General features: G+C 64.4%; 1 protein-coding gene across 1 annotated transcript in view; it reads left to right on the top strand.

Moving 5' to 3' along the window:
* KCNAB2 (potassium voltage-gated channel subfamily A regulatory beta subunit 2) overlaps positions 1–10502 on the top strand; it is a 64873-nt gene that overhangs the window by 11042 nt on the left and 43329 nt on the right. The window contains 2 exon segments of the mRNA XM_015565921.1: positions 9003–9046; positions 9609–9646. Of these exon segments, the coding sequence (XP_015421407.1) occupies positions 9003–9046; positions 9609–9646 (82 nt within the window).

Raw genomic sequence — 10502 nt, 5'->3', positions numbered from 1 at the left:
GGGGGGGGGGCGTGCAAGGGAGTATGTCCCACAAGATATTTGGGACACACTTATTCTAAAAAGAGAGTCGTTGCTTGTGGGCGTTCGGATTCCACCGGGTGTCCTGTATTTGACCTCTGCTCCCGCCTCACTCGGGCCCCGGGGTTACCTGGCTGGTCTCCCGAGAGCGAGCCCCAGTGCATTAGCGTTTTCTCCTGCGGCCGAGGGGTTTGGGCCCCCGGCTCTTTGTTTGAACATGTGCTTGTGGTTTAAAGAAACAGCCCTGCATCAGATGGCAGCCTGTGGGACCCGATACCTGGCAGAGCACAGGAAAACAGCACCTCCCGCAGCTCTTGGTGAAAACGCAGCTTCCCAGCCCAGCCCGGAACCACCGATTCAGTAGGCCTGGGGGGCGCCCAGGGGTCTGCATGTGGGACAAGCTCCCCTGGTGGCTGCTCAGGTGCTGAGACGCCTGCCAGAGCCGAGGGGCACCCCGAGCCTGGGGCAGGGCCTTTGCCATCTGCAGCTCTCCAGGCCTGTGGGCTCCCGGCAGACCGGGCGTGTGGTCCCGCCTGCAGGGTCCAGCCCGTGGAGGGCGGAGCTGGTGAAGTCAGCACCGCAGGCTGCCATCCTCCTCCCCCCACCCCCGGGGCCACGTGGACAGGTGGGTCCTGGGCGCCCCTCCCTGGCCTCGGTAGGTGCCATCTGAGACCTGCCAGGGCCTTCTTGGCGAAGGTACCAGCTCTACCCTCCCAGCCCCTCTGTCCCCCAGGTGGGTCGGGGTCCCACCCGCAGGGAGCGGCTCCTGCTGCCACGTCAGGCCCGTGTCCAAGGGGAGGATGAAGGGGTACACTCACCCGTGGGGAGTGATGGGAGAATCTCCCATCTGGGCCTACACTGACTCCCAGAAAGCCCCTCTCTGCTGGAGGCCCACAGGGGTGCACACCATCTGTGAGCCCTCCCGGAGGGCCAGGCCCCGTGTGAGCGCTTTGCAGGCGCGATCTGACCACACCTTTGTGATCCGCGCTGGCCCCGAGACCACTAAGGCTGGGAGGAAAGTCGCCGCCCCGAGCCGCCCAGCTCACACGCAGGGAGCCCAGGACCCAACACAGCCTTAGTCCTCACTCCTGTGTCAACAGGCAGGGCCGGGGCTGGGAGCAAATCAGCCACCGCCGTGCAGACACCCCTGGTGGGTCTCTGGGCCCTGTCAGAGCCGAGGGTGCAGCCGGCAGGGGCAGAGGTGTCTGGGGGCCGAGCTGGGAGGGACACAGGGCTCCTCAGCCATGCCCTTCACTTTGTCATTGGAAGTCAAGCCCCAGAGAGGGCAGGACGCCCACCTGGGGTCCCACAGAGAGTTAGCAGCGGAGCCTGGGCTGGCCCCCGCCTGCCTCCTCTCGGTGCCCTTTCTCAGCCCCCCACAAGGGCAGAAAGCACACCCTGCAGGGGCAGCGTCATGCTGGGGGTCAGAGGGCAAAGCCTTCCCGCCAACGGGGACAGCTCCCTGGGTTTCAGGACCCCGTGAGGGTGAGTGTGGGAAGGAGGGTGGCATGGGTGTGTGTTGGCACCTGCTGAGACCTAAGGCCATGGCAGTGCTGGCACTTCTCGGGTCTCCGTCCCTGAGCCCATGGCATCATCACCAGGCAGAGCAGCTTTCTCCTTCACGTCTGGGGATCTGGCTTCTCCTTGCGCCAAGCCCTGGGGAGGCCCCACTGGCCTGGGCAAGGTCCATGAGCAGATGGTGCCGCTGGAGCCACGCGAGCTCGGCCGCCCACTGGCTGCGCTGCCTGCCTCTCCCCGTCCTGGCCGGGCGGCCGTCAGCCTGGAGCAGCCGGTGCCGCCGCTGCCTCCGCCGGGATGGCCAGAGCAGAGGCTTATGCAGTCACCTCATTAATAATGAATCGCCGGGTGCCCCCTGAGCCCCCCGCCGGTCACCTGATGGACCTGGTGGGCGTCCGGCCCCTCAGTGTGCAGCCCGGGAGCTGAGCGCCAGGCGCCCTCCCGGAGACTCAGGGAAGCCTGCATGGCAGCTGCTCCCGGAGCCCCAGGCCTCCGCCCGCTGCCCACGAGGGGCCCTCCCTCCTCCCGTCAGAGGCTACAATGTCGCTCATTGGTCAGGAGTAACTGGCAGCCCAGCCCCGCTGGACACTGCGGGGGCCGGGCAGCCAGAGCCAGAGGGTGAGGGCGGAGGAGGGACCCGGGGAAGAGGTGAGAGGTCTCCCCAGCCCCACTGGGAGTCTGATCCCCTGGCCGGAAGGTGCACGGGCGTCCGTTCTCTCCGTCCTTGTCTTGGGAAACCCTCGCTCCTGAAGGAAGGCCTCGCCGCTCCTCCGCCTTCGGGGATAAAGTCTCGTCGTCGTCGGAGAAGGTGCAGATGACTTCGGAGCCCGGAAGGAGCGGGGAGGCGCCCCGGAGCTGAGGGCCAGCACCCCTCAGCATGCAAGTGTCCTTCGTGTGCTCCGAGTTCCTGATGGGTGCTCATACTGTTCTCTGCAACGCGCTGTGGCCATGGTGGCCCGGAGCCTGGGACAGCTGTCGGTGCAGAGCCACCCGAGCGTCAGTGATGCCGCTGGCGGGAAGCAGCCGGGGATGAAGTGCAGGTAGGAGGCGGAGATGGCTTTGCGGGCGGGGTGCCCTCCCCCACCCCACTGGGAGCGCCGGTAAACCTGCAGATCCCGTCGGACTGGGCCGGTTTGTGAGCTCAGAGGCCAGCGTGGGGCTCTGGTAGCCGTGGCGGGCGGGTGAGAGTAGCATGGAGGCTCGGTCAGCCCCACGTTTCTTCACGGCGCAGGCAGAGGGGGTGCGTGGCGGCCGGTCTGTTCCTGTTTGGGGTGGGGGTTGCCATAGCCAAGCCCTCAATGTCAGGCTCTGTGATTCTGTGATGCTTCCTCTTCCCGGGAACCCAGGGCCCCGGCCACAGGCCCCTGCCCTCACCCTGGGCACAGGGCCCGCGGGTGGTCCAAGGTCTTTGCAGCCGGGCCACGGTGACGAGCGTTCGTGTGATGGTCTGGGACCACCCGGTGACCCTGGGATGGAATTAATGTTCCCTCCCCAGCCCGAGCCAGGCCCCCGGCAGGGCTGTCGCTCCGGGGCTCAGCGCCACCGCTGGGGTCTCCTGTGGATGCTCAGCCCACGGTGAGGAAAACCGGCGGTCACGTGTCCCTCTGCTCGGGCGCCGGCCCCCAGGGCTGCGGCTCGCACTGTGTCCTGTTCCTGGAGACAGTTGGGGGGCAGGGACCCTCCTGCCACCCCTTGCATCGCACCCCACTGCTCCACCCAGGCTCTTGCCCAGATGCCTGGTGGGCTCATCCTGGTGGGAAGGGGCGCCCAGCTTTGTGCAAAGGGCCCCAGGGAGGGTCGTAGGCGCCCTGCCTGGCCTTTCTAACTCCCGGTGCGCCTCGCTGCTGGAGCCCCTATAGTCGAGAACAGCATTCTGGGAGGGGAGCCCTCACAATCCACCTGCAGTTCCGGGAAGGCTGGCAGGTCGCTGGCTCCGGTTCCACGGGGAAGTGCTGGCAGTCCTCTCTGATCAGATGCTCCCGCGCCCGGAAAGACCAGAGGCTCCTGCTGCGTTTTAGGGGTGTCTGGGCTGCTGGCTGGTGCTGGGGGCAACTCAAAAGTGAGGGGTCAGTCCTGACAACCGAGGTGTAGAGATTAACCCCCACCCGCCCCCGCAACCAGGGCCCCCAAGCGGGACCTGATGCGAAGGCACCAGGTCGTGGTCCTGCGCCCCCTGGAGGTGAGTGCTGGAATCACCGAGTCCTTCCGCATCTGTGCCCCTGTCCCTCCACCCCGGGTCCTGGGGGAGGCATCTGTGCCCGTGTCCTCCTCCCTGGGTCCTGGGGGAGGCCTGACGCTCTGTGATGAGCCTCCAGGAAGCAGGCGTTGGCTCCACCCTCTGAGCTCAGGGAGGACCACCCGGGATAGACTCTCCGTTCTGGAAGCTCAGGGGCTCTGATCTCCTGCTAAGTGGGGATCAAAAGCTAAGAGTAAACAGGAGACACCTTTCACTTTGATACCTGTTACCCCTGCGATCTTTGAGTCCATCTGGTATCCTCGAAGGGCAGCTCCAAAAATACAAAGCGCTGTGTAAGCGGAAGGAGTGAGTGGCCATCAACGCGACTTCCCTCCTTCAACACATTTCTATGTGTGACACGGCACCAGAGTGAAGTTAGGGTTTTTCAAAATGCTGGCACGCCGAGCTCAAAAGGTTCGCCATCACTGGCCTAAGTGCTCAAGATGACTGTGTACACCTGTGCCCTCCTGTGTGTGCACCTCTGTGTGTACCTGTGTGCACCTTTGTGCTCCTGTGTGCACGTGTGTGCTCCTGTGTATGCATGTGTGCTCCTGTGTGTGCACCTGTGTGTGCACCTGTGTGCCATGTCCTCCTTTGTGTGCACTTGAGTGTGTACATGTGTGCTCCTGTGTGTGCTCCTGTGTATGCACCTTTGGGCTTCTGTGTGTGCACCTTTGGGCTGTGTGTGCATCCGTGTGCATGTGCGACACCTGCGGGGACAGGACGGCGAGGCAGTAAAGGGAGAGAGATGCTCGTTGGGCTGGGCCGTTGCAGTCTGAGGACCTGGGCTCTGATCCCAGCTCCACTACTTCCTAACCCAGGACCCCATCTGTCCTTAAGTGTGGCCGGCGGGAGAGCTGCCCTTGGGGTGCAGGAAGGGGAGGTGGGTTCCTCCTCTGTGGGGTATTTCATCGCCGCCGAAATGGAAGTCAGAGCTCAAACCACAGGCACCCTTGCTGAGCGTAGGGTTCCTGCCTCACGGGGTGCCTGCCCCACAGGGTTCCTGCCCCCCAGAGTGCCTGCCCCACAGGGTTCCTGCCCCACAGGGTTCCTGCCCCACGGGGTTCCTGCCCCACGGGGTTCCTGCCTCATGGGGTTCCTGACCCACAGGGTTCCTGCTTCACAGGGTTCCCGCTTCACAGGTTATCTGCCCATGGGGTTCCTGCCCCACAGAGTGCCTGCCCCACAGGGCCCCTGCCTCACGACACCTGCCCCCTGGGGCTGCTCCAAAATGACGGTCCGAGGGTCCCAGCCAGGGGACGGGGCTGCAGGTGCTGGACCCACTCCGCCCCGACCCTGACATCCTCAGGAAGCTGGCGCTCGCCAGGGGCGTGACCGGGGCCAGGCCTCCCGCACCCCTGTCACTGTGAGGGAACGAAGGGTGTGGCCAGCACGGGGGCCACGGGCCTGCCAGAGGGCCCGGCACTCAGTGCAAAGCAGGAGTCAAGCCCGGGCGTGAGGGGAGCAGCCACTAGGTCCTGAGTCTGCCCAGGGCCTTCGATCTCACCCCGAGTCACATGCTGGGGGCCCCGCCCCTGCCAGGCCCGCCTTAGGGAGCCGGGAGTCTGCGAGCAGGCAGACCTGCTGACAGGCAGTCACCCGCATTGACCGGGAAACGTCCTGGTCCCTTCTCCATCAGAGCAGCTCATCAAAGCCACGCTGCCTCCACGGACCACGCGTTGGTCCTCCGCCCGGATGGCGCAAGGGAAGGGCCTGGGCTATTTTTAAAGCATCTGTAATTGCCCAGAACCGGGGCGCAGCGTCCAGTGGTTCCCGGCACCTGCGGGCCACGTGACCTCGGCGCTGGCCTTTCTTGGCGAAGGTTAAACCCGAGAGCCCTCAGCAGCGTGTTTCCCAGGCCACAGGAGGGAAGGAGCCAAATCAGCGGAGACGGACGTTATTTGGGCTTAGAGATTTAGCCAACTATTTAAAACATGTTTTTATTGATTTCAAAAAGAGAGGAAGGGAGGACATAGAAACATCAACATCGATTGGCTGTCTCCTGCACACCCCCTGCTGGGAATCAAATCCGCAACCGGAGCACCTGCCCTGCCCGGGAATCCAGTCCTGACCTCCTGGTTCACAGGTCGATGCTCAACCACTGAGCCGCACCGGCCGGGCTTAGCCAAGTGTTTTATCCTTGGGTCAAGTTACCAGGGGGCGAAGTCTATAGGAAATGGCTTTTGTGTCTTGAAAGTTCCGAGCGGCAGCGTGTCGCCAGCCGTGGCCCAGACGACGTTGTGATTTGTGGAGAGCCCCACCCCCACGGGGCAGCAGATTTAAGCAGCTTTTAGCCCGGAGACGCCCTGTCCCTTCTCATCTCTTCTCCGGGGCCTGGCAGCGGATGGCAGAGCTAATACCGTCATTTGAACTGGGAAACGCCGTGAGCGGGGTAACCGTGGCATCATGTGGCGTCCTACTTTTGCTAAATTATTCCTGTGGGCGGGGGGGGGGCGGAGAGCAGCTGGAGAGCTGTGAGCCCGGGACGTGCCCTGGCGCGGGAGGAAACCCAGCCCGTCTGGTGGGCGAGAGGCCGCGCCCTCACAGCCACAGGCACAGGTGGGCGCGGCCCGTGTTCCGCGTCCTCCCCTGAAGACGGAGCACGGTCTGGGTCCCCCTCCAGCACCTGACTTACCTCGACCAGGTGCCAGGCTCTGTGAACACCTGGGCATCGCACACGGGGTTCTGAGGTGCCCATGTACGTGCCCGTGTCGGGAAGGGCTTTCTCAAGGGGTCTGTGCCCCAAAACTGGTAAGAACCGCTGATCGGAGCCTTCGGTTCTTCTCGTTTCGTTACCAGACGGCTTCCGAGCCAGGGTCTAACTTCTCACCACGCGTGCTTTCCAGATCGCGCGGGGAACGTGACCGCAACTCGGAGCACACCTGGCCGGGCCGAGTGCCGGGGGAGGGCGAGCCTCTGTGCAGCAGCCACAGGGCAGGCTGCTCTGGGTGGGCACTTACGAGCGATGCTGAGGCGCCGTTGGGTTACGTCACGATTCACAGGAGAAAACAAGGGCGGCTTCCGTCCCCTTTGAGCACCTGTGATGTGAAGCCCATTTGATTTGTCAGTGTGAGGAAGGAGGACACCGTCCACGCTCCGTGCTGTCTGTCGTGAAACAGCACGTGCAGAGTCAGCATCCTGTGCGCTGTGCCCGGGCATATGTGCCAGCTCGGGGCCTCCTGGCCGCCCCATGGGAGGCGGCGTGGCGAGCGCAGCCTGTGTCCTGTGCGCTGTGCCCAGCACATGTGCCAGCTCGGGGCTCCTGGCTGCCCCATGGGAGGCGCGTGGCGAACCCAGCCTATGTCCTATGCGCTGTGCCCGGCACATGTGCCAGCTCGGAGCTCCTGGCCGCCCTGTGGGAGGCGGCGTGGCGAGCCCAGCCTGCAGATCCACAGGCAGAGGCGTCGGGCCCAGGCCGCTCGGCCATGAAGGTGGGGCCAGGATTTGAGCTCCAGCTGCGGAGCCTCTGCCCGACGTGCCCGCCTCCCCCCAGAGAAGCCAGCGCCAGTGCGTCCTCACGCAGGGCACGTCCCAGCTCTGTGGGAGCAGCCGCGGCAGCAGAGCCGGTTTAGTGGGGAACTTGACAAGGAAGCTGGCGATTTCGGGGTGCCTTACATTTGGTGGCACCTTAAACTGTTTGCAAACTGCTTACAAGTTATGGGATCCACACCTCACCACTGACTGCCTGCGAAGCGGGTGGGGCCCAGGCCTTGTAACCAGGGAAACTGAGGCTGCAGAGGGTCGTTGGACCTTGTCAGAGATGGGCAGGGCAGGCTCAGGCCTGGAGAGAGAGACTGAGGACACAGCACCCACTGAGGTTAGAGGTGGGGTAGCCCTCGGGGAAGGAGGCCGGGGCTCGCAGCCGGCGCCTCCGGCATTTCTCTGACTTCCAACTGCTTGGGGGGGTCGCACCCGGCTGGTCCCAGGACCAGGCTCCTGGCATCGGAATCCCACCAGGAAGTGGAGTCAACACCGGAGGGTCAGGGCCCAGAGGTGGGGTCACCACCCTGCCACCATCTGGGCAGCTCACATCCTGTGTCCCCAGTAAGTGGGGGCGGGGGGCATATTCTGGAGCTGGCTGCCTAGGGGGTCACACAGAGGCGGGGGCTCAGCCCAGCAGGAACCGGCACCCACCGTGGAGCCCCCACTCCTGCTACTGAGGGACGTGGACCGGGAAGTGGGGTGTGACACTAACGAAGGGGAAGGAGGGCGTTCTGGGGAGGACCCGCGGCCGGTACTGCAGGCCGGGAAACGAGTCACGACGGTTCCATTTTCCCTCTGAGGTGGCCCTGCCTGGTCACCGGCATGGCCTGTCCCAGCCCCGTGCTGAGCCCAGTGTGCACGTGGGGCGGCGACAGTGGCCCGTTACCCCGGGGCAGCCAGCAGCTGGCCTCTCTCTGAGGGTCCCCCTTGGCTTCAGAGCCTCCAACAGCGTTGGCTGGGGAGGGGCGGGGAGCAGGGAGGGAGTCGGGGAGCCGGCTCTTGGAACAGCTGGGGCTGGGAGAGCTGCAGTGGGAACGGTGGGGGCTGGGGGAGCTGCACTGGATTAAAGAAGACAGACAAGAGGATAAAGCTGGAGCCGGGTGGGACGCTGCTCTCGGACAGAGAGACAGGCCACGGCCTGCGAGCCGAGTCTTTATTTTATAGCAGATCCCACGGGGCAGAGCCAGGGCGGGTCAAGATGTTTACAATGTTCTCTCGGGTTTCGAATCCACTCAGTTACCTGCACCTGAACTCTATCAGGCTTTGTTTTGGCAGCGCGCTGGCTGCCCCTCCCACAGCCCACACCACTCAGCCACGTGGGGCCACAGGTGCGGACCATAATGTCAAGCTCACAGCCACAGCCTTTGGCCATAATTGTGCTGGGAGGCTTCGCCCTCCAAGCTGGGACTTGCACGTGGCTCTGCCACGAGAGGACCTCCCCCCTCATTAGTCCGAGGCTTGAACCCATCCAAACGCTGTAGCTGCTCTCCACAGAAAGGTGGGGGCTGGGGGAGCTGCTCGCCACAGAAAGGTGGGGGCTGGGGGAGCTGCACGCCACAGAAAGGGGGGGGCTGGGGGAGCTGCAGTGGGAATGGTGGGGGCTGGGGGAGCCCCTGGGAACAATGGGGGCTGGGTGAGCTGCAGTGGGAACAGTGGGGGCTGGGGGAGCCCCTGGGAATGGTGGAGCCGGGCCTGGCCAGCAGGTCCTGTCGGATCTGCTGAGAACTGACAAGCGTTTGTTTTTCAGGAACCTGGGCAAGTCGGGCCTGCGGGTCTCCTGCCTGGGGCTGGGTGAGTGCGGGCCCCTCCATCCAGAGCCACCAGGGAAGCAGGGGCTGTGGGAGGGCTGAAGGGGACCACCCCCAGGGGTGGGAGCTATCCCCAGAGCCAGGATGGGTGTGTGCCTGTTACCATGGCAACAGGGGTGCCTAGGAGAGGACAGGGGATGGAGAGAGAGCCTCTTCCTTTCCCAAGCTGTGAGCTCCGTTCCCGGGTCACGCTGTCCCTCCACCTCCATGGTGCACACACTATGCGCCCCAACACACACACACACACACACTCCGGCCAGCAGAGTGAGGACCTGCCCCCTGGCCTGCCCCCGGCACCCCGTCCCTGGAGCAGCCGCCACTTCAGCTTGAGCCCCGAGCGTGTCAGAGCCCCACAGCCGCTGTCTGCTCCAGGCACTTACCGTCCTCTCCGTTGAAGCTCAGTTGTCCACACACACCAAGGACATGCTCACCACAGAGCAGGCCATGGCCGCCCCCTGGGCCCCGCAGCCTGAGGCCCCAGCACCCGGGAGGGAGAACCGACGTCCCGGAGGCTCTCTGACCCGACCCTGTGTGTCTCCTTCCAGGAACATGGGTGACCTTCGGAGGCCAGATCACCGACGAGGTGAGACGGGCCCCTCGTCCCGCCAGACCCCAGCGAGGGCAGCCCCCCGAGGCAGGCAGTGACACCTGCTAAACGCCCAGTGAGGCCGCGCCCCCAGCAGCTGCCACAGCTTCCCTCGGTTTCTCCTGCGCCCGGCGGGATGGTGAACCGCAGCCGTGGCACCATATAGCAGCCGGGTGCCGGAGGGCTCAGCCCATCCCGTAGCGTCCCCGAAATCCCGTATCCTTCCTGCAGCGTCCTCCCGGCAGCGTCCTCCCTGCAGAGTCCTCCCGGCAGCGTCCTCCCTGCAGTGCGCCAGGAAAACCAGGGGCAGGCTTTCCCAGCTCGGGCCAGTGCAGCTCCCAGCTGCCCCTGCAGAGCCCACGAGAGTGAGAAACCTCAGCACAGCCTGCTGAGGCCACTGACCGCAGGTCCCCCGAGTTCTGCTGCAAGATGAGGGCTGAGCAGTGTCTCCGGATCCGTGCGGAGGGGACAGTGCGTCCCCAGGCCACCATGCGCCCCCCCCCAGCCCAGGCAGTGAGGGGGTGTCTGGGAAGTGAGGACAGTGGCCTTTGCTCGGAGCTCCGGCCGCTGCGGGAGGGTCACCTTCCCATTTGCCTTACCCACCGTGGGGAAGGTCGCATTTAAAAATTCCTAGTGACTTCGCCTGCGACCTTGTTGCTGTGATCGCGGCTTCGTCCTCACAGGAAAGGAAGCAAATTCCGTCAAAATCCTGATGCGTGTGCGTCGTGTGTGATTTTAAATGTATTTTTATTGATTCAGAGAGGAAGGGAGAGAGAGAAGCATCAGTGATGAGAGAGAGTCATGGGTCAGCTGCCTCCTGCACGCCCCCTGCTGGGGATCGAGCCCACAACCC

Source organism: Myotis davidii, unplaced genomic scaffold, assembly GCF_000327345.1.
Source record: "Myotis davidii unplaced genomic scaffold, ASM32734v1 scaffold299, whole genome shotgun sequence".
NCBI classification, from domain to species: domain Eukaryota; kingdom Metazoa; phylum Chordata; class Mammalia; order Chiroptera; family Vespertilionidae; genus Myotis; species Myotis davidii.
This window is presented reverse-complemented; position numbering and strand designations above follow the sequence as displayed.